The sequence below is a fragment of the Oncorhynchus tshawytscha genome, linkage group LG24, assembly GCF_018296145.1.
Source record: "Oncorhynchus tshawytscha isolate Ot180627B linkage group LG24, Otsh_v2.0, whole genome shotgun sequence".
NCBI lineage: Eukaryota > Metazoa > Chordata > Actinopteri > Salmoniformes > Salmonidae > Oncorhynchus > Oncorhynchus tshawytscha.
In genome coordinates this window covers 8,982,871-9,007,013 of record NC_056452.1, presented here as the reverse complement: position 1 = coordinate 9,007,013, position 24,143 = coordinate 8,982,871, and the positions used below count along the sequence as shown (strand labels likewise).

The 24,143-nt window shown below is 42.4% G+C and overlaps 1 protein-coding gene across 3 annotated transcripts in view; it reads left to right on the top strand.

Annotated features, from left to right (window-relative positions):
• Positions 1 to 24,143, top strand: part of evla (Enah/Vasp-like a) — a 72,148-nt gene that overhangs the window by 14,140 nt on the left and 33,865 nt on the right. For 2 of the 3 annotated variants that reach the window (XM_024429650.2, XM_024429649.2), the window contains exons 2-3: positions 15,526 to 15,694; positions 16,068 to 16,245. In XM_024429650.2, coding sequence (XP_024285418.1) covers positions 15,526 to 15,694; positions 16,068 to 16,245 — 347 coding nt within the window. Of the gene's footprint in view, positions 1 to 15,525; positions 15,695 to 16,067; positions 16,246 to 18,878; positions 19,181 to 24,143 lie in introns of those variants that run through there. The other variant, XM_024429651.1, reaches the window with a different exon arrangement.

Here is a 24,143-nt window from a genome sequence, read left to right as displayed (position 1 = left end):
ACTGGTAATTAAACCTGATTAAGTCGAGAATATGTTTTTGTAGCGTCAAATGGAAATTTGCTCACCTAACTGTTACCTCGACTTTTGTCTAGTTTGCGTGACACTAGTTTGGACTAGAGGTCGACCGATTAATCGGAATGGCCGATTAATTAGGGCCGATTTCAAGTTTTCATAACAATCGGAAATCGGTATTTTTGGACACCGATTTGGCAATTTTTAAAATATTTTTTTTTACACCTTTATTCAACAAGGCAAGTCAGTTAAGAACACATTCTTATTTTCAATGACGGCCTAGGAACGGTGGGTTAACTGCCTTGTTCATGGGCAGAACGACAGAAATTTACCTTGTCAGCTATGGGATTCAATCTTGCAACCTTACGGTTACTAGTCCAATGCTCTAACCACCTGATTACATTGCTCTCCATGAGGAGCCTGCCTGTTACGCGAATGCAGTAAGAAGCCATGGTAAGTTGCTAGCTAGCATTTAACTTATCTTATAAAAAATCTATCATAATCACTCATTAACTACACATGGTTGATGATATTACTAGTTTATCTAGCGTGTCCTGCGTTGCATATAATGGATATAATGGTGCACATTTGCAAAAAAGGACTGTCGTTGCTCCAACGTGTACCTAACCATAAACATCAATGCCTTTCTTAAAATCAATACACAGAAGTAAAGATTTTTTAACCTACATATTTAGCTAAAAGAAATCCAGGTTAGCAGGCAATATTAACCAGGTGAAATTGTGTCACTTCTCTTGCGTTCATTGCACGCAGAGTCAGGGTATATGCAACAGTTTGGGAACAGTTTGGGAACAGTTACACCAGCCTAATCTCGGGAGTTGATAGGCTTGAATTTATAAACAGCAGAGCTGCTGGCAAAACGCAAAATTTCCGATTTCTGATCGTTATGAAAACTTGAAATGGCCCTAATTAATTGGCCATTTCGATGAATCTGTCAACCTCTAATAAGAACATCCAATAGTCAAAGGTATATGAAATACAAATCTTATAGTGAGAAATAGTCCTATAATTCCTATAATAACTACAACCTAAAACTTATTACCTGGGAATATTGAATGATGTTAAATGTTAAAAGGAACCACCAGCTTTCAAGGAACTTAAACGTTAGCTTTCTTACATGGCACATACTGTATTGCACTTTTAGTTTCTTCTACAACACTTTGTTTTTGCATTATTTAAACCAAATTGAACATGTTTCATTATTTATTAGAGGCAAAATTGATTTTATTGATGTATTATATTAAGTTGAAATAAGTGTTTATTCAGTATTGTTGTAATTGTCATTATTACAAATACATTTAAAAGATCTGCCGATTTAATCGGTATCTTTTTTTTTTGGTCCTGCAATAATCGGTATTGTTATCGGCATTTAAAAATCATAATCGGTCGACCTCTAGTTTGGACACCATTCGATAGTTCTTCATTTAGGACAGAGGCACACACAATTTGCACAAACTATCTACCATTACAATGTTAATTTAAAGTTCTTTCTGAATAGCATGCATGTATACCTTCATCATTTGTTTCTGAAAATCATTCCAGCAATATGGTGACTCTGTTTCACTTCAGCTGAAGTCAGTGTCACTCATGCCAAACACAAATGTGCCAGCCATTGACCTACATACAAAGTGGTCCAAGTCAGCTTTAGCTGTTTCTGTATCATTTGAGTGGGAGTTATAGTTGACAAAACATGATATCACAGTATCTGATTGTTATTGAACATCATTGGCTTTAGACACTGCAATTTGGGTGGTACATTGGCTGGTGGGTTGTGGTGGAGGAGGCTTAGAACTGTGTGTGTGTGTGTGTGTGTGTGTGTGTCGTTTTTTCACAAGCAGGGACATTTAGCTAAGAAGATAAGCACATTAATGGAGCAGGAGGAAAAGACCATTAAGGACCACATCCCTCTCTCCTATATATGGCTTATTTCTCATCCATTCAACGTGCTATACTTTCATATGTAAGAGTGGTGGGGGCAGGGTAAAACATTGAGCTTGTCTATCATGTGGTGTCCATCAAAGTGATTCCTAGGGATTGAAGTTGGAGTTTGGTGACAGAGTATTCTGTACTGTTTGCTGAAAAAAATGCAGTGCATTAATGAGCACAAAGGTTTCTTTTTTATGTATCTTTTATTTCAATGCTCAGTTTACAGCTATGTAAATCCTCATACTTTATGGCATTATTGTGCAATATTTGAAAAAGTCTCAAAGAAGTTTACCATTGTCCGAAAATGGTCTTGGCAGTCTGTTCTGTCCCTTATATAACCACACTTGCCACCAGGTCTTCCAACAGAGTGGAGTTCAATAGGTTACACTGTAACAAAACATTTTGTTATGGAAAACAAGTGTTTATTTTTGGACAAAATCATGTAGTCCCTCCCTGTTTCTGTCCATTTTCTACCGTTTGGTGCCTAATGAATACCACCCAGGCCTTCTGGGAAGTTGCCCTCCCTTCCAGTGGGACTTTCTCTGTGCTGAGATTACAGCCTGGTGCCTAAATGAGAGATAAACCCTAGTTAATTTAGCCTTAAAACAGGAGTGAGGTAACGATCTCCTCGGAAGTCGCCTGTAATCCCGCCACTGAGTTGCTCTCTGTCAGCTGGTGCGTGTGTGTGTGTTGGAGCTGCCCAAAAATAATTATACTGCACTGCACTCTGGGAAAAACACTAGTGTATAATCCACTCGGAAGTCGCCTGTAATCCCGCCACTGAGTTGCTCTCTGTCAGCTGGTGCGTGTGTGTGTGGTGGAGCTGCCCAAAAATGATTATACTGCACTGCACTCTGGGAAAAACACTAGTGTATAATCCACTCTATCCCCTCCCTGCTGCCCTCTTTTTAATAACAGGGAAGGAACTCCACTTCTCCTTTTTTAACTCATTCACCAAAATGTGCATGCTGCTGTTTTTCTTCATCGTCGTGTGTGGAGCAAGGAGTCAGGGAGGGTACAGAATACAGACTGAATGGGAGAGGAAACTTTAATTAAGTCTGCTGTTCTAATGGGAGTCCCCCTCTACTGCTGATGGGACTGGCAGCTCTGGTTTCATTCTCACTGGTCTCTCTACTACACCTGAGGATGAGTACCTGTCTGTGTAAGACAAGAGACAGTGCTGTACTCCACAGCATGCATGTGTGGGACCTGTATTGAGAGACACTTATTTTGACAGCGTAGACTCTGGCTCTGAAGTATAGAGCAGGGGTTGCTGGGAGATCTCCAGTTTAGATTTTGGTGCCACTGCAGGTGCACGATCTCTGCTTTTATTCTTTGTATGTTATTTGTCCCTTAGGCTCGATAGTCTCTAATTAATCCTTGAAGTCTAATAATGAAGTCATTGTCCCTGGATCTTCATTTTTTTATCATCAGCATTACATTTGGAGGCAGCTGTGGAATTTCTTAATCTGCCTTACACATTTTTCATTACAGGTCTCATACTTTATTTTTGGCTTTGCACTTGATGTGACTGAAATGTGAACTACAATTAGCAGAATAGCAGGCATATCATTGTTACCCCGTAAACGGATTGAGCGAGAAAGGCCTTACAAATCAATCACATGATGCAGCAGACAGAGAGAGTGATGTTGTGTTCTATTATTTGGGTCTGTTCGGGTACGTTCCACTGAACCAGCAGCATTAAACAAATACCCTACCTGTCAACAAAGGGTTTGCCCCCTGGCTGGCTGTTCATCACCTAGGGTTGTTGTTCTCTCACCGCTTGATGCCCGCTCTGCCTCCAGGGTTCCCATGGAAACCCTGAATATGTCCCAGGCAAAATGTTATTTATTTGTCATGATGGGGAAATTAGGCCAACAACTTCTGTGCCAAACCGGCATCCTGCTTTTAGAAAAAACGCTGCTTACTATTAATTTAACCCATCCCCAATTTGAGTATCCCTGGAAAAAGCCGGTAAACCAGGAGTGTGCACACCGCAGTAAAAACGGTGTCCAACTAAAAACATTTTGCAACAAAAAATAGCGTTTCTTATTGGACAAGTTCAGGTTAGTACATCCCTGTATCTGCCGTTTACTTCCGTTTGGTTCCTAGTGAATACATCCCAGAACTGTACTACCAGAAAGTACCCAGGTAACGGATGGGGTACATACAGTACATTACACCGAAACCCAACATCCATGTTACATGAAAGACCCTGTGTATGTGCGTGTGCGTATGTACAGCAGAGGCTTGCTTTGTGTGTGTGTGTGTGTGTGTGTGTGTGTGTGTGTAGGGGCAGAGCTTGCTTAATTCAAAAGGCTAGAAACATGGTGGCCTCCTTTATCCAGTTCACCCATGAGGCTTATTTGACATGGTTAAGCACTCAATGTAGCAGAAGCCTCCATCCAGCATCTCACTCCCACTCTTCTAGCTAGAACATGTCTGGAGGCTAGCCTTATCACAACTTCTGCCTCAAGATCCTTATAAGCCATCATAATGGATGTTGTACTACCTCTGTGTAATAGGTATTTCAAGGTATCCCCAAAGAAAACGCAAATACCGTATTATAATAGTGATGTGTCTGAGCACTCCTGTCCAATCCCAGTAAGCAAAGCTGGTTGTAAAGATGTCATTTCAACTGCAAAACTGGTTAAAAGTACATATTTTCAACTGATTTTGCTCAGTGGGATAGGCCTATACACTTACACAGGTACAGGGGTGATTTTAATTGTATTTAACTACATTGTTATTGACTGGCTATATTGTTTTGAGTGTTATATTGAATGGATGTTCCTTAAAACGAAATAAGTCACACAAAAGTCTCCAATAGATATTACACACACATAGCCTGTCAATGGTCATTTAATTATTTAGGGATGTTTAGAAACAAAGACCCCATATTATTGTCTGTTTTGTTCCTGTCACGTTCTGACCTTAGTTCCTTTGTTTTGTCTTTGTTTTAGTATGGTCAGGGCGTGAGTTGGGGTGGGCAGTCTATGTTCCTTTTTCTATAATTTGGGATTTCTGTGTTTTATGGCCTGGTATGGTTCTCAATCAGAGGCAGCTGTCAATCGTTGTCCCTGATTGAGAACCATACTTAGGTAGCCTGGTTTCACTTTTAGGTTGTGGGTGATTATTTTCTGTTTAGTGTGTGGTGCACCTGATGGAGATGTTTCGTTTGATCTCTTTTGTTACTTTGTATTTCAGTTCAGTTTATTAAAAGGATGAACACTTACCACGCTGCGCATTGGTCCGATCCTTGCTACTCCTCAGAAGAGGAAGAGGAAAGCCGTTACAGTTCCCCTGATAATTCTGTTAATTTGTGTTTTTTTATCAATATTTTGACTAGTATTCATGACTTGGGCATGAGAAGTGCTTATCCATTTTTTAAAGGTCTTGAGTATAAGTGTCACACCCTGACCATAGTTTGCTTTGTATGTTTGTATGTTTTGGTTGGTCAGGGTGTGATCTGAGTGGGCATTCTATGTTGGATGTCTTGTTTGTCTATTTCTATGTCTGGCCTGATATGGTTCTCAATCAGAGGCAGGTGTTAGTCATTGTCTCTGATTGGGAACCATATTTAGGTAGCCTGGGTTTCACTGTGTGTTTGTGGGTGATTGTTCCTGTCTCTGTGTTTTGCACCAGATAGGACTGTTTTAGGTTTTTGCACGTTTGTTGTTTTGTTAGTTTATTCGTGTACAGTTTCTTTATCAAAGTACAATGAATAACAACCACGCTGCATTTTGGTCCGCCTCTACTTCACCTAAAGAAAACTGACAGGGTTTAAGCCCATAGTGATTGACAAGGAGAGCCACAGTCGCCACTTACGTCCTCACTTAACTTCTACATTAATGTGGATGCAACCATGATATTTGTGCGTCAGTAACTTTCTCACTCATCATTATTCACGATTCATTCAGGATTATCCGTAATCATGGTAGCATCCACATTAATGAAGTGTTCAGAAACATATTCTATTTTCTATTTACAATAAAAGTGACTCCAAAATGACACAATACATTATTTTTTATTCATTTCTATTGGGCACAAAATAATCTGAAACAAAACCAAAACAAACAGCAAATGCATCCAACACACAAGCTTGATGTCGTCAGTGTGTGCCATGAATGTGGGACCAAATACTTAACTTTTTACTTCTTTAATACACAAGTGAATTTGTCCCAATACTTTTGGTCCCCTAGAATGGGAGAACTATATACAAAAAGTGCTGTAAATTCTAAACGGTTCACCCGATATGGAAGAAACTACCCTCAGCTGACAGTCTGCACCTTAACCTCATAGCCATTGTATCATTTCAAATCCAAAGTGCTGGAGTACAGAGCCAAAACAACAACAAAAAATTGAGCTCATTGTATACTGTTTATGATTTGTAGGTGCAGTGCGGTATGCGACCTACGAGAATCGGTCTTGGATCAGGAAGATGTTGATGTTTGTATACACACCCACTACCACCAAGTGCTAATATTAGCATTCTCTAACCACAAACCAGTCAGTGGAGGCTAACCCAATATAGAATGTGTTAAAAATGTGCTGCAGTTGTATGACTAGGCCTTTGTATTAGTTCCAGTGCAAATACTGTTACCATCGTGCTAAAGTGTGATGCTCATAGTTCGTCAGGGGCAGTGCAGGAGTTTGCAGTCTGTATGATTTGACCATTCCCATTGTGTCATGTAGACATTGCCCACTCTGTCACCCTAACTTGCAGTGCTGTAGCTCCCTTTAGCTTAGTTGTATTTGTCAGGCTGCCCTTTTCTCTAAGTTATTTTTACGTCCCCAGCGACTGCAAAGTATTTGAGTTCTTTAAAAATGGCTTTGGAGACAGCCACTAGTGTCAGATGACTATTAATAAGAGATCTGTGTCTCTTTTAAAGCATGTTATCAGGAAGCAAGGTAAGACCCAAGTGCAGATTGTGTGAAGTAACAATGTTTATTGTAACAGGGGCAGACAAACGACAGGTCAAGGCAGGCAGGGGTCAATAATCCAGAGTAGGAGCAAAGGTACAGGACGGCAGGCAGGCTCAGGGTCAGGCAGAGTGGTCTGGCGGGCGGGTACAGGGTCAGGACAGGCAAGGGTCAAAAACCAAGAGGACGAGAAAAAGCGAGGCTGGCGAAAGACAGGAGCTGACAGGAACAAGCATTGGTAAGCTTGAAAAACAAGACGAACTGGCACAGACAGACAGAAAACAGGTATAAATACCCAGAGGATAAGTGGGGGAAGATGGGCGACACCTGGAGGAGGTGGAAACGGGCACAAGTACAGGTGAAACAGATCAGGGCGTGACACATGTGGTTGTTGTACAGCAAGTATCCTCATTAAGAGTGGTCATAACCCAAATTATATTCATAGCTCTAATGTGGATACAATAGCACTATCTTCTGTAGTGGTGGAAGTCTGGTAGAAGACAGGAATCTGAATTGAGAGTGACAAGCCTACATCAAATAAAAAATGTCAAAAGTATGAAAAATTGTGAACATTTGCACCCCAAAAATATATATTTTTGAAATGCAATAACAATAATGAGGCTATACAAGGGGTACCGGTACCGATTTAATGTGCTGGGGTTACGAGGTAGTCGAGGTGATTGAGGTAATATCTACATGTAGGTAGGGGTAAAAGTCACTAGACAATCAGGATAGATAATAAACAGAGTAGCAGCAGCGTGTGTGAAAGTGTATATGTATGTGTGTGTGTGTGGCATCAATATGTGTGTGTGTGTGTGTGTTGGAGTGTCAATGTAGCAGCAGTGTGTGTGTGCATAGAGTCAGTGCAAAAAAAAGTCTGGGTAGGTATTTGATTACCTGTTCAGCAGTCTTATGGCTTGTGGGTAGAAGCTGTTCAGGAGCTTTTTGGTCCCAGACTAGGACGATCCGGTACCGCTGGTCATGCGGTAGCAGAGAGAACAGTCTATGACTTGGGTGGCTGGAGTCTGACAATTGTTGGGGCCTTCCTCTGACACCGCCTGGTAAGAGATCCTGGATGGCAGGGAGCTCGGCCTCAGCGACATTCGAGGAGCCTACAGTCGTTAAGCTTTAAGTTGCATCACATGCGATGATTGAGCAATGTCAGTCAGACAAATTGACGGCGCTATGCTTTATTTCTGACTTAGCCTGGTGGGGTACTGAAACCAATGCTTCACAGAGAAGGCATATAAACCCTCGACTCCAAATGACTCCAGAAATAGGGCTTGTTTTTGTAAGGGGATCTGTCAGACACTAAAGAACTGAGTATATCCTCAGGGACATGGGTGGTCTCTGTACTGTGTAGAAGCACCTGTTATGTGATTAGATTGAGCCCTACTCAATTTAGAACCAGATAGAACATATCTTTATGCTCTAAGTCCCAGTAATGTCTTTGAAAGCTTTGAGTAAGGAAATCCGTCTTGTGTAGACTCGGGATATCCTCCATTGCTAAGTCCTACTTGACTGAGTAAGATGACTGGTGAACTATGCCCACAGTTGAGTCTAAAACATGTTGGGGTCTACCTGTGGTTGCCAGGATACCAGAGAGGCATAAGCTTGTTTTCTGTAAGGCTTTATTTTGGATTTATTTGAATGGCTTTTATTGATTTAGTTAATGACTCAATTGAGCCCAAGGCTTCCCTATTTTGAATGTGGTAAATGAAGATGCTCTCAAACCTTCTCCTCCATTTATTGCTGTTAGCCTTCAGTTATTAGCTGTTAGCCTTTGCTTCCGTTGCTGAGATATTATTTCACCTACTGTGTCAAACTAAACCTCACTCAAAAGCTCAAATGAAGCACAGCACTGTTGCCTGTTGCGCTAACTGGCTGAGATGTCACATAAAGGGTAAACCAAACTTGCTATATCCGACTGCATGCTCAATGTCTCCTCAAGGACTTACTGTGCAATGATTGGATTTTTAGATTATCTGTAATTGATTACCACACTGCGCGTCAATTTAATTTGAAAAGCACTTGCACGGATAGTGATGGTGACTGATTGTGTGATGACTGTCTGATGGTTGATACTGAAGTGTAGTGAGAATGTGTCCGTGCCAGGCTTACAGTAGGTTAGTATTCAAGGAGGGACAGCTGTCGGTCCCTGTCCTACGGCATTCTTTCAGAGCCTGACCCCCTAATATTGTTGTAGTGTCCTGCGCTGGCCTGATTACACATCTGCCATGGTTGCTGGAACTGTACTGGAAAGGACAGTGTGAAAATAAACAATCTGGCTGTTCGGTTTGGGATGGCACAATAGTGTGAAAAAGGTAGTAGATGTTGGTGCAAGAGGTTCTGAATCCTGCACTCATACTGCCTCACCCATTCGCTGTGCTGAGGCATGGCTGAAGTGTCAGTCTCCATGCCCTCCACCTCCTAGGGAGGAAGGAGATCACAGAGGAAGGCCACATGCTGGCATTTGAATGCTAGTGATGTCCTAGGGGCCTTAGAGTCTAGATGACCCATTGTCTGTCTGTGGTGGAATCTTGGTTTAGCTGCGATATTTTAAATACTTATTTTGGATATTGAAAAGGCTTTCTATGTTGAGGCACCCACTTTGCAAAATATATCCTTTAAGTATTGGTGTCTTGAAATGACAGCTGTGAATGCTGTGCTAATTTGCCAGTCTGTACAATAAAGACTAAGAATGTTGGGTCGCCTGAAGTAAGATAATTATTTAAAGCAGTTAGCTCAAATAGCAGAGCTTCGCTGTCCCTTTGGTAATCAAGATGAACATTTTAAAACTTTTTGTCACTTCACAGTCCCCTGAGGGCATAAGCAAATCTCGCCTTTTAGAGCTCCATGTGTGAAACATCAATACCCTGTCATGCTGTCAGGAATATCACACCATATTGTTATTCATACTCTTAAATCACCCGCCGGGTGCACGGCTGAGTCACAAACTTATTAGCAAGATTGGATTATTTGAATCAACTGTATAGTGCTAGGGCACAAACCAAAACGTGCACCCTGGGTGCCCCAGGGAAGACTTTGTAAAGCCCTGCTGTCCAGGCTGTTGGTGTACTGGAAACATTTTCCCTATGAGCAAAAGATGTTGACAATACATATTTTGGGTTGAAAAGACTTTGAAAATGTGTATTTAGTTCTCTCTGGTTTGTATCAACATCTCAATGTAGATTTTTATTTACATAGATTGAAAGAAGTAATTGAAAGTGATGCATGGAGATACATGTTTTTTCCAGGACTCCAACACCACCTCCAAGGCGTTATCATTAGTGCTTTGAAATGTTCTTGTTCACCACATAAGTCAATTGTTTAATTATTGTTGTCGAAAGGGATGGAGAGTTTGGAATCAAGTCAGTCTCTGCCTGGACTAAAACCATGGTTATTTGTGGATGCAAATTCACCATTCCTCTGGTTTGAGCTCCTGGTCTCTCATTTACTTTTAAACAGATACATTCCTCCCATCTGGTGATCAGATAGTTAATTAGACACTGGTTTTCACTCACTGTGTTATTATCATAGATCAGCAACACACACCTTTCCACCCATGTCTCCAAACATTCTGACATATAGCAACTAGCGCATGTTCCAAGAACCATTACATTTTAGTAATTTAGCAAACACTCTTATCCAGAGCGACGTACAGTAGTGAGTGCATACTTTTTCGTATTGGTCCCCCTTTGGAATCGAACCCACAACCCTGGCACTGCAAGCATTTCTTAGAGCTTGGTGAGAGCATGGTTGTCCTATGGTTATTTTGATACAACCTTCCCACAACTTTCTGGGATAGTTGCTTGGCTTTGGAACATTCTCAGCACATTTAAGAAACTTGACCCCCAAAAAACATGTTATTTCTGGTATTTCATTGCTCTGACACTGAACGTGTCAGAGCAGTTCAAACATGGTTACATTTCATTTCAATTTTGGTAATGTTCTAGGAAAATTTTCTAACTGGTTTGACATTGGGAATGTTCTCAAATAGTTCAGAGAACGTTAAGAAAAACTTCTCCTGTGGGAATTTCAGTACACCAGCAAAACATTTCCTGCACATTTCCTCATGGTTCTACTTAAGGTCATGTTCTTAAATTGTTCCGAGAACGCTAAGAGAACTTTCCATAGGCCTCCCGAGTGGTGCAGCAGTCTAAGGCACTACATACCAATGCTTGAGGCATCACTACAGACACGGGTTCGATTCCAGGTTGTGTCACAACTGGCTGTGACTTAAGTCCCATAGGGGGGCGCACATTGGCCCAGCGTCGTCCGGGTTAGGGGAGGGTTTGGCCCGGGGGGCTTTACTTGGCTCATCGCGCTCTAGAGACTCCTTATGGTGGGCTGGGTGCCTGCAGACTGACTTGTTGTCGTCAATGGAACAGTGTTTCCTCCGACACATTGGTGCAGCTGGCTTCCAGGTTAAGTAGGCAGGTTAGAAGGGTCATGTTTCGGAGGAAGCATGATTCGACCTTCGCCTCTCCCGTGGCGGTTGGGGGGTTGTAGCCATGAGACAGATTGTAATTGGATATCACGAAATTGGGGTGAAAAAGGGGTTGAAACAAAAAAAGAAACATTCCATGAAAACATAAATTCCGTTCTCAGCAATTTAAATGAACAGTTTTGTATGCGTAAAAAACATGGCATGGTAGTTCCATCCCGGTGGCCCAGTGGACTGATTCCATAGACAGAGAAGATAAGATTACAGGTTTGAATCTCACTGATGCCGTGTCACAATAAAAAATAAATATGTTTGCATGATTAATGCCGAAGGAAAGGAATTTACATGTGTTCTATCTATGCTTGTTGTTCAAAAAAGTTAACCCAAAATAAGCTAGCAGTGTTATTAAAAGTATTATTTTTATTTATTTTTTATTTTATTTCACCTTTATTTAACCAGGTAGGCTAGTTGAGAACAAGTTCTCATTTGCAACTGCGACCTGGCCAAGATAAAGCATAGCAATTCGTTCCAGTCATGGGCAGCAGAGAACTGGAAGGAAAGACGACCAAAGGAGGAATTGGCTTTGGGGGTGACCAGTGAGATATATCTGCTGGAGCGCGTGCTACGAGTGGGTGCTGCTATGGTGACCAGTAAGCTGAGATAAGGCGGGGCTTTACCTAGCAGAGACTTGTAGATAACCTGTAGCCAGTGGATTTGGCGACGAGTATGAAGCGAAGGACAACCAACGAAAGCGTACAGGTCGCAATGGTGGTTAGTGTATGGGGCTTTGGTGACAAAACGGATGGCACTGTGATAGACTGCATCCAGTTTATTGAGTAGAGTGTTGGAGGCTATTTTATAGATGACATCACCGAAGTCGAGGATCCGTAGGATGGTCAGTTTTACGAGGGTATGTTTGGCAGCATGAGTGAAGGATGCTTTGTTGCGATATAGGAAGCCGAGTCTAGATTTAATTTTGGATTGGAGATGCTTAATGTGAGTCTGGAAGGAGAATTTACAGTCTAACCAGGCACCCAGGTATTTGTAGTTGTCCACGTATTCTAAGTCAGAGCCGTCCAGAGTAGTGATGCTAGACGGGCGGGCAGGTGCGGGCAGTGATCGATTGAATAGCATGCATTTCATTTTATTTGCGTTTAAGAGCAGTTGGAGGCCATGGAAGGAGAGTTGTATGGCATTGAAGCTCGTCTGGAGGTTAGTTAACACAGTGTCCAAGGAGGGGCCAGAAGTATACAGAATGGTGTCGTCTGCGTAGAGGTGGATCAGAGAATCACCAGCAGCAAGAGCAACATCATTGATGTATACATAAAAGAGAGTTGGCCCGAGAATTGAACTCTGTGGCACATCCATAGAGACTGTCAGAGGACCGGACAACAGTCCCTCCGATTTGACACACTGAACTCTATCAGAGAAGTAGTTGGTAAACCAGGCGAGGCAATCATTTGAGAAACCAAGGCTGTCGAGTCTGCCAATAAGAATGTTGTGATTGACAGAGTCGAAAGCCTTGGCCAGGTCGATGAATACGGCTGCACAGTAATGTCTCTTATCGATGGCGGTTATGATGTCGTTTAGAACCTTGAGCGTGGCTGAGGTGCACCCATGACCAGCTCTGAAACCAGATTGCATAGCAGAGAAGGTATGGTGGTATTCGAAATAGTCAGTAATCTGTTTGTTAACTTGGCTTTCGAAGACCTTATAAAGACAGGGTAGGATAGATATAGGTCTGCAGCAGTTTGGGTCTAGAGTGTCACCCCCTTTGAAGAGGGGGATGACCGCGGCAGCTTTCCAATCTTTGGGAATCTCTGACGATATGAAAGAGAGGTTGAACAGGCTAGTAATAAGGGTTGCAACAATTTCGGCAGATATTTTTAGAAAGAGAGGGTCCAGATTGTCTAGCCCGGCTGATTTGAAGGGGTCCAGATTTTGCAGCTCCTTTCAGAACATCAGCTATCTGGATTTGGGTAAAGGAGAAATGGTGGGGGCTTTGGCGGGTTGCTGTGGAGGGTGCTGGGCAGTTGACCAGGGTAGGGGTAACCAGGTGGAAAGCATGTCCAGCCGTAGAGAAATGCTTCTTGAAATTCTCAATTATAGTGGATTTATCAGTGGTGACTGTGTTCCTTAGCCTCAGAGCAGTGCGCAGCTGGGATGGGGTGCTCTTATTCTCCATGGACTTTACAGTGTCCTAGAACTTTTTTGAGTTAGTACTACAGGATGCAAATTTCTGTTTGAAAAAGCTTGCCTTAGCTTTTCTAACTGCCAGTGTATATTTGTTCCTAACTTCCCTGAAAAGTTGCATATCACGGGGGCTATTCGATGCTAATGCAGAATGCCACAGGATGTTTTTGTGCTGGTCAAGGGCAGACAGGTCTGGAGTGAACCAAGGACTATATCTATTCCTAGTTCTAAATTTTTTGAGAGGGGCATTCTTATTTAAGATGGTGAGGAAGGCACTTTTAAAGAATAGCCAGGCATCATCTACTGAAGCGATGAGGTCAATGTCATTCCAGGATACCCCGGCCAGGTCGATTAGAAAGGCCTGCTTGCAGAAATGTTTCAGGGAGCGTTTGACAGTGATGAGGGGTGGTCGTTTGGTTGCAGACCCATTACGGATGCAGGCAATGAGGCAGTGATCGCTGAGATCTTGATTGAAAACACCAGAGGTGTATTTGGAAGGTGAGTTAGTTAGGATGACATCTATGAGGGTGCCCGTGTTTACTGATTTGGGGTTGAACCTGGCAGGTTCATTGGTTCATAATTTGGGTGAGATTGAGGACATCAAGCTTAGTTTGTAGGATGGCCGGCATGTTCCAGTTTAGGTCACCTAGTAGCACGAGCTCAGAAGATAGATGGGGGGCAATCAATTCACATATGGTTCTGGGGGCAGAGGGAGCTCTATAGCAAGCAGCAACAGTGAGAGACTTGTTTCTGGAAAGGTGAATTTTTAGAAGTAGAAGCTCAAATTGTTTGGGTACAGACTAAGATAGCCTGCAGAGTTCTGTATTACTATCTCTGCAGTAGATTGCAAAACCGCCCCCTTTGGCAGTTCTATCTTGGCGGAAAACGTTATAGTTAGGAATGGAAATGTCAAGGTTTTTGATGGTTTTCCTAAACCAGGATTCAGACACGGCTAAGACATCTGGGTTGGCAGAGTGTGCTAAAGCAGTGAGTAAAACAAACTTAGGGAGTAGGCTTCTAATGTTAACATGCATGAAACCAAGGCTTTTACGTTTACAGAAGTCAACAAATGAGAGCACCTGTGGGGTGGGAGTGGAGCTAGGCACTGCAGGACCTGGATTAACCTCCACATCACCAGAGGAACAGAGGAGAAGTAGGATAAGGGTACGGCTAAATGCTATACGAACTGGCCGTCTAGCACATTCAGAACAGAGAGTAAAAGGAGCAGGTTTCTGGGCACAATAGCATAGATTCAAGGCATAGTGTACAGACAAAGGTAAGGTAGGATGTGAGTACATTGTAGGTAAACCTAGGCATTGAGTAATGAAGAGAGAGATATAGTCTCTAGAAATGTTTAAACCAGGTGATGTCATGTAGGAGGTGGAACAACATGGTTGGTTAAGGCATATTGAGCAGGGCTAGAGGCTCTACAGTGAAATAAGACAGTAATCACTAACCAGGATAGTAATGGACAAGGCATATTGATATTAGAGAGAGGCATGCGTAGCCAAGTTAATATATGGGTCCAGTGAGTGGTTGGGCTGGCTGGGGACACAGCGATTCAGACAGTTAGCAGGCCGATGCTAACAAGCTAACAGTTAGTAGGCCGGGGCTGAACAAGCTAGCAGCAAGTAGACCGGGGCAAGCTAGCAGTTAGCATGGGCTAGCAGTTACAGACCGGGCAGGTAAGCTAGCAGTTAGCAGGCCGGGGCCGGAAACTAGCAGTTAGGAGACTGGGGCAATTATTATTATTATTATTGAAACATTCAGTGAAAGATTTAAGGAAGTTATACAAAAACCTCCAAATAACCCATAATTTCTGTTCCCATAGCGTTAATAAAACCTCCCAGGGAAACTTTCAAGGAACCAGAGTAAAACGTTCTCAGAACCTTCCTGCAACCTAAAAATAAACATTGCCAGAACAGGTGAAATTGAGGATTTTTTTTTTTACATTACCCTATGTCTTTGTTGTTGACCTCTAACCCTTGTGTCTTCCTCCTTCACAGTGAACAGAGTATCTGCCAAGCCCGCGCCTCGGTCATGGTGTACGATGACGCCAGTAAGAAGTGGGTGCCAATCAAGCCAGGACAGCAGGGCTTCAGCCGCATCAACATCTACCACAACACGGCCAACAACACCTTCCGCGTGGTTGGGGTCAAACTACAGGACCAGCAGGTACACACACACACACACACACACACACACACACACACACAGACACACACTAAGGTGAATTTGTCTGTTCTAGTCATTTCTATGGACCTACATAAGTGACGTAGATATGGGGGAAGACATGTTTCACTGCAAGCCTATTCATCACACACACTGGCTTAAGAATAATAATAGAGTCCATCTCTTATGCAAGACAATCTCTTTCAAATTCAGCACTGTGATAAAAATAAAAATGCAAACAATGTTTTTGAAATGTACCAGTAATTTCTATGGCACTATTGATGGAACTCCATCTTGTACACTGATCTAAGCTGACAATAGTATTTGGCAAATAATGAATGATTGATGAGTACTTGGCTGTCTGTCTGTCTCTCAGGTAGTGATCAACTACTCCATAGTAAAGGGGCTGAAGTATAATCAGGCCACACCCACCTTCCACCAGTGGCGTGATGCCAGGCAGGTGTACGGTCTCAACTTCGCCAGCAAGGAGGAGGCCACCACCTTCTCCACCGCCATGATGTTTGCCCTCAATGTGCTCAGCTCGCAAGACGGAGGTGGGACCCTTTCCAGTGTGGCAATAACCTGTATGTCAGTCTGTTCATGTCACAGTCAAAGGGTTTAGCTGGGCTGTAGCTGAAACTGATGAATGTTAATTGTCAGTTGTACTCGACACGCTACCTACTAATTGTCAGTCAAAATGCAATTTTTTTAGCCAGTCATTTGTGGCCAGTTTAACTCCACTATCATCCCAGGATTGTTGGAACAACAAAATATTTTGTTGAACATGTTTAGGTTGTTGTAAGATATAATATCTCTTATAGATATAATCTATTTTCAGAAAGGATTTCAACCTTTTGAGTTTACACTTGGTTCAGCCAATGACATTAGTGCTGTAGGTGCTAGTCAGTCTGGTTGCTGGGTTGATCTCAACTGAGTTCTTTTTCTTTTCTTTTTTTTAACTAGGCAAGTCAGTTAAGAACAAATTCTTATTTACAATGACAGCCTAGGAACAGTGGGTTAACTGCCTTGTTCAGGGGCAGAACAACATACAATCCCAGCTCGGGATTTGACCTAGCAACCTTTTGGTTACTGGCCCAACACTAACCACCTGCCGCCGTTCTACCTCCCTCTTTTTATTTTTTTTATTTTTTTATTTCACCTTTATTTAACCAGGTAGGCTAGTTGAGAACACGTTCTCATTTGCAACTGCGACCTGGCCAAGATAAAGCATAGCAGTGTGAGCAGACAACACAGAGTTACACATGGAATAAACAATTAACAAGTCAATAACACAGTAGAAAACAAAGGGGGGAGTCTATATACAATGTGTGCAAAAAGCATGAGGAGGTAGGTGAATAATTACAATTTTGCAGATTAACACTGGAGTGATAAATGATCAGATGGTCATGTACAGGTAGAGATATTGGTGTGCAAAAGAGCAGAAAAGTAAATAAATAAAAACGGTATGGGGATGAGGTAGGTGAAAATGGGTGGGCTATTTACCAATAGACTATGTACAGCTGCAGCGATCGGTTAGCTGCTCAGATAGCTGATGTTTGAAGTTGGTGAGGGAGATAAAAGTCTCCAACTTCAGCGATTTTTGCAATTCGTTCCAGTCACAGGCAGCAGAGTACTGGAACGAAAGGCGGCCAAATGAGGTGTTGGCTTTAGGGATGATCAGTGAGATACACCTGCTGGAGCGCGTGCTACGGATGGGTGTTGCCATCGTGACCAGCGAACTGAGATAAGGCGGAGCTTTACCTAGCATGGACTTGTAGATGACCTGGAGCCAGTGGGTCTGGCGACGAATATGTAGCGAGGGCCAGCCGACTAGAGCATACAAGTCGCAGTGGTGGGTGGTATAAGGTGCTTTAGTGACAAAACGGATGGCACTGTGATAGACTGCATCCAGTTTGCTGAGTAGAGTGTTGGAAGCCATTTTGTAGATGACATCGCCGAAGTCGAGGATCGGTAGGATAGTCCGTTTTACTAGGGTAAGCTTGGCGGCGTGAGTGAAGGAGGCTTTGTTGCGGAATAGAAAGCCGACTCTTGATTTGATTTTCGATTGGAGATGTTTGATATGAGTCTGGAAGGAGAGTTTGCAGTCTAGCCAGACACCTAGGTACTTATAGATGTCCACATATTCAAGGTCGGAACCATCCAGGGTGGTGATGCTAGTCGGGCATGCGGGTGCAGGCAGCGATCGGTTGAAAAGCATGCATTTGGTTTTACTAGCGTTTAAGAGCAGTTGGAGGCCACGGAAGGAGTGTTGTATGGCATTGAAGCTTGTTTGGAGGTTAGATAGCACAGTGTCCAATGACGGGCCGAAAGTATATAGAATGGTGTCGTCTGCGTAGAGGTGGATCAGGGAATCGCCCGCAGCTGGATATAAAGCTCTAAGGTGAAGACAGAACCATAACTAGTGTATCTCTATGGCTCAGGGTGAAATCTTTCAGCAAAGTGTGGGAAATTGGTAATACAAAACAAACCATAGAACCCTGCTTGACTATAAACTCAGTGACCTATGTCGTGTTCAGTAGGGCACATTGTAGCAAAACATTTAAAAATGTTATGCAACGGAAAATTATTTAAAAGGTCTTATTGGACAAGATCAAATAGTACATCCCCATTTCACTTAGTTTCAAAATGTTTTTCCCTATTGAACACAACCCAGGCTAGGGCCCAGGCTGCCAGACTTCGATATGTTCAGTAGCCTGGTCATTGGTCATTTAAGCATAAAGTATGAGGGCTGATTGCAGAGAGTTGTGACAATACTGCATGCCTAATGCAACACTATCCAAACTAACCATTACAACTATTAACACTATCACACCAGGAAAGACACTTGCACCCATCAATGTAAAGACCTGTAGTTAGAGGAGTATGTATGGTCCTGCTAGTTTATGACAACAGAAATGTAGTGAGGTCTTTATATGAAGCCTTCCAGACTCTACCCATACTTAACAAATAGCACATGTGCCTCTCCTATTACAGGCTGCTACTTATACGCTGTTGGAAGGGGGAGTCCGGTGACGGCTCCATTCCGTCCTCTAGTCTTCCTATTGGTGCACAGCCTGGCTAAAATACCCATGGAGCCAAACTGTCTTAGACCGCCAAATCTCACATGGCACTCTCCTTTTTTGGGGAACCTTTGAGGTGACCGGAGTGGGCCATGTTGGAGGTGAGCTGAGCTATGGGGCTCCTCAAGCAAACCCAAGGTGCTTCTTTGGTCCAGGGAACGCAGTTGCAGGCATTCTCCTGCTTTATACATGCTACGGTCCCATGTTGGATCACCAGACTCGTGGCTAATGCTATTCCAGTAGTCTGGCCAGCTGCCTGACTAGAAGCCATAGTTAGTACGTATACTGCATACAGTAATAGCTTGCTAAAGACACTGTAAGAACAGCAGAGAGTGTCTCACGATTATTCTTACTCCAGAGATGTCACCAGCCACTATCAGAAGGTGCACTTCTGCGAAGATCACCCTCAGTAAGTAGAGTAGGTGATAGAGGGAGGGGGGTAATCAGGGTGATCTATATTGCATGAGGGTGCTGCTGGCAATGTGAGGCTGATGCAATTGGCAACACCTCTCTGGGTGGCATTGTAGGGCTAAAATAGGGAGGTGATGTTCTGGAAATCACTATGCAGATGTGTAAGCTGTTAATCATCACTAATCATGTAAAGCTTAAGCTGTATGCATTTCTGTTAACTGCCAATGAAAGTTTTCCATTTAAACACCAAGGTGGCCCTAAGGGGCAAAGTAGCATTTATATTTGATCATGTTTTGGGGCTACAGCACCACAGGGTGCTTAGAGGTGGGGGTCCTGAGGTTTGGAATACTGCAACTCTTTACCAGCCTAATACCAACGTATCTTATGTTTAGTTACTTTGTTGTGTCTGGAGCTGAAAGTAAGTGGCTAATAGTGATGTACCGATATTACATTTTTGTCCGATACCCAATATTTTCCTTGCCAAAAAAACAGATACCGATAACCGATATTTAAAATGTTAGGGGCCTTAAGCATTCTAGTAGTGTTAAATAGTTAACACACACACGGACACAGCGGTCTAAGGCACTGCATGAGGCATCACCACAGTCCCTGGTTCAAATCCAGGCTGTATCACATCCGGCCGTGATTGGGAGTACCCATAGGGCGGCGCGGGTTTGGCCATCATTGTAAATAAATAAGAATTTGTTCTTAACTGACTAGCCTAGTTAAATAAAGGTTACACACACACACACACACACAAACACAGACCAACAAGTTATTTTGTTGGCATCTACATATGTCCCATAACCACTAAAACATAATCAAAACCTATTTCTTTCACTTACTTGCTGTGCTGTTTCATTGTTTATTTGTTCTGTTTCATTCTCAACGCCGTTTTGGGTCTTTGCGTGTCAAAAAAGATATGTCAAATAACACTATTTGACCTGTCAAATAAGCTTGTTGACCAATCAGGACCTGACTATGACTACACATCACATAATTTAACGTGCTCATACATTTTTTACTTAGTTATTACATGATAACTCTGAGGATGATGTTGGAAAAAAATATATTGGGTATTGAGTAGACTGATACCCCATTTCATTAATCCCCAATCCTTAAGTAAAGCTGTACAGTGCAATATGAATGTCAATAGGCTGACTGGGGAGGTGATTTCACACATTCACAGTCCCGCGATAAGAGCTACAACGTTAATATTTGCGTAAACTCTTCACAGTTGGGTTCTGTGGGTGTCATCGAGTAGACTGATACCCCATTTCATTGCTTCACATTCCAACCTTGTTTAACAGTATCTAGTCTAAATATGGCATGATTCCACCAATTGTAACTTTCTGCATCACTTTCAAAGATATACTTTTATTTTTAAGGCAAACCACAAATTCCACTATTGTGACCAATCCTTAATGTGGCTAGCTTCACAACACAACCCGGTCTGATCGGGCGTCACTAGCCAGATGAAGCTAGCTGGTTGCTTATAATGTTAGACTTTGGGCAACAGGGTTAAGTAGCTGGCTAGCTATTTATTTTCATGAACTGAAGTTCAATTTCATTAGGCAAACAACAAGTGGCTACCTAGCTAATACTTACTCACAAGAATTCCTAAATCATTGCTAAGATTAATGAAATTGACTGCAGTTTCTACTGGTCATTGTTTTCAGGCTGGTTGTATTGGTGCTAGCTAGGTACCAAGCTAATACTAGCTAGCTACCCCAGAAGTTGCAGTCAAACAAATAATGCTTTATTACCAATGCGGTATTGTAAACACATTGTTCGTGGCCGGTGTTTGCAGACTTTTTTGTACAGTTTTTACAGTGCTACTGGTAGTAGTGGTGGTGCTTGGCTTGCATGTGCAAATTCAGAACACACAACATTCTATAATAGAACTGTGTTATTTGATATGTCAAATTAAAAACGTATTTAACGCGTTATGGTGTTATTTCACGTGTACCTTTTTGACACGCAAAGACCCAAACGGCGTTCAATAGTGTGCCGTGAAGCAAATAGCAGCGACACTATTACTGTGTAACTCCGGTAGGGCAACATCTGAAAAATAGCGCACTTGGTAATGTGTACCGGTGCTCAACCAGTGGCGAAAGCCAACATCACCCATGACAGAGAACGGTTGATTGTCAAGGGCAGTGAATTACATCATCTTGGCGTTAATGGATTTTGTCTTTGATTTGTCTCTCTGAAATTTTCTTACTCTTTCAAATGACTGCTCGATTTGTTGAATGCTGGATCCATACAGCAGACATTGTGGACTAGGTTAGGAATGCTGTGTTGCACGTGTAGGGCAAAATTTTATGTTATTTAGGTATGCACGGCAGCTTTGACATCGGTTTTGCACATCGGCGTTAAACTAGACATCAGGCCAATACCGATGTTGGCGTTTTTAGCTAATATCGTCCGATTCCGATATGTTCACCGATATATCGTGCATCCCTAGTGGCTACAAAAGTATGTCTACCAAAAGATAGCATATTAGCTTTGCAATGGTTTCCTTTGATCGCAAATACTATACAGTATATAGTTCAAATTCTTGGTTTCATGTATTCCAAACAAAACCGTGAAAAGATCAGGTTGGAGGTGGGCTCAGGTTGGCTCATAGACACCATGATAGATTACTGCCCTCAATGGCGATTATGAGTATTTTGGCTGTTTTATGACATAAGCGCTAGCTGGATATGTGCTAACATTAGGTGCCAAAGCATTACAGATAATTATCAGCTGCTAACAAGGGGAATTCAGAGTAGTGTCAAGAAGAATGTAAACAAGACATCCCAAGACATCACCTATCAGAGAGCTGAAGGCTGAGAGAACAAAGAAGAGCAGCACACACACAGACAGGGACACACACAACTAAACTCCTCATAGGCAGTGTAGTGATGAAACAATGTACAGTAGGGAATGATTTATATTTATGTGCTATTTTCTGAAAAAGGTGGCAGAAATGTGAAGCCTATGATTGGGTCTGTTTGATGATGATAGAATATTCAAATATTTCCCCTTCATGAGACGATGACTGTGGGAGATGAAACATGAAAGACTGTTTGGGATTGGAATTAATCTAGTTTTAGAAAGTGTTACAGTACCTTATTAAAAAACAGCCATCAGCACAAATGAAGCCAACATCCTCGCCTTAGTTGCTCATTAAGAATTGGATTAATGTATTATAAAGCCAACTGGAATACATCAGTAATGTCAAGCGAATTCTGAAAACAAACCAAGATTCCAAACCTACAGATGGTTGGATATGGTAAGGACTCGTTGAAAATATGTATTTTTGGTTGAAAATAAGTATTTTCAATATCTTGTGCTCACTGGGTAAGCAGTATCCATATAAAGATGTTCCACGTGTCCCTCATGCCGAACACACCCAGCGGAAATGACACCCAAGGGCACACAAGTGTTGCAAAGGGGCGTCTAGAGTTTATTGTTCGGTATTCCTGATATGAAATACGTGATCTCCCGGATAGCCCTTTTTAACTGCTCGGTCTCAGAATAGCGTCTCATCCTCAGTTGGGGCAGTAGGGTATGACTCAGTAACCACTTAGTTCACACTATGCAGTACCCCAGTCAGTATACACTACCAGTGATGGCACGTCATAACGACTTCAAACAAAGACGGCCTATTTTGGTCTGGTCACTAAAAAGATGTCTAAAAATGTCTAGTATACCTCACCATGATGTCATAATGACAGTTTTGTCCACTGTTTTTTTTTTGTTGCACTGGGCCATTGTCCATCTATGTCCGTCATTGTTTATCCTGCTGTTGAATATTTTGACAAAGACTTGTGAAGTTAGACGTTTTTCCCAATGGAAATTAAGAATATTACATTCAATCCAATACAATCATGTTTGCCCTTGAATCTGGTTCAGGATTGGCAATAAAGGAAGGTTGGGATTCATGCATTTGTTATGTTGAATGCAGAATGCACTGTAGAAATTGTACCCAGGTGTGTATGGGAAGGAGGGGAGGGGAGGGAAGGGAAGGTCAGGTCTATTCTGGTCCACGGTGCTGCTGGCCCTGTTTAGTTGAGGTTTCCTGTGGAAATGCCTGTGATTTACATCAATCATGCTATGGGGAAAAACACAGTCTGTCTCTTCAGGGCAGAGGCATAGCACCTCATGTGATGTGTGGTGTGTTTCACAACTGACTATTCCTACCCGCATAGCCTGGTCCCAGATCTGCTTGTACTGGATAGCCAACTCCTATGGTCATTGTCATGCCAATGACCACATAGGAGTTGACAAGACAGCACAAACAAATCTCAGACCAGGTTACCCTGCATCCACCCCACTCCAGACATTAACTCCTTGTACTTATTAAGACCGTCTCAAAAAGTCTCAGTATCATCATTAGGACAACTATTTATGCCTGGGCAGGTTCCAAACCCGGCATATGTTTGTAAAATAATTCCCAATGTCAAAATAAGCTGACAGACAACAATACACCACTTCCAATGTAAACAAGCAAGACATACTAATAATGTCTAGTGCTAAATGTATTGAACCCCATGGTAATATGCTAATGTCAACAACCAAGACATTCCATAGCTAATCATGTGTCTTTCTCGGGAGAATTTAGAGGAGAGGAGTGCGTGAGGATACACAGTAGCAGCAAGAGAGAGGACGGGGGAGGGACACACTTCCCTTGTGAGATGACACATGCCATTTGACCCAGCATGCAATTTATGGAATTAACTGGCTGTCTGTCAAAGCCCTGTCTGCATTTGAGGCGGTTATTTTGGCTGTTAGGTCGTATTGTCATTATTTTTTACATTGAACAAGATAAGGCAGCGCCATGAGCAATAGTGTGGTTGTCACGACTTCTTGTTAAACTAAATTGACACATCTCACCAGATCAGCACCTGTATACTGTACAAATACAGTTTAATATGTGCTCAGTGTTGTAAAAAGACAGACCCACAGGCAAAATA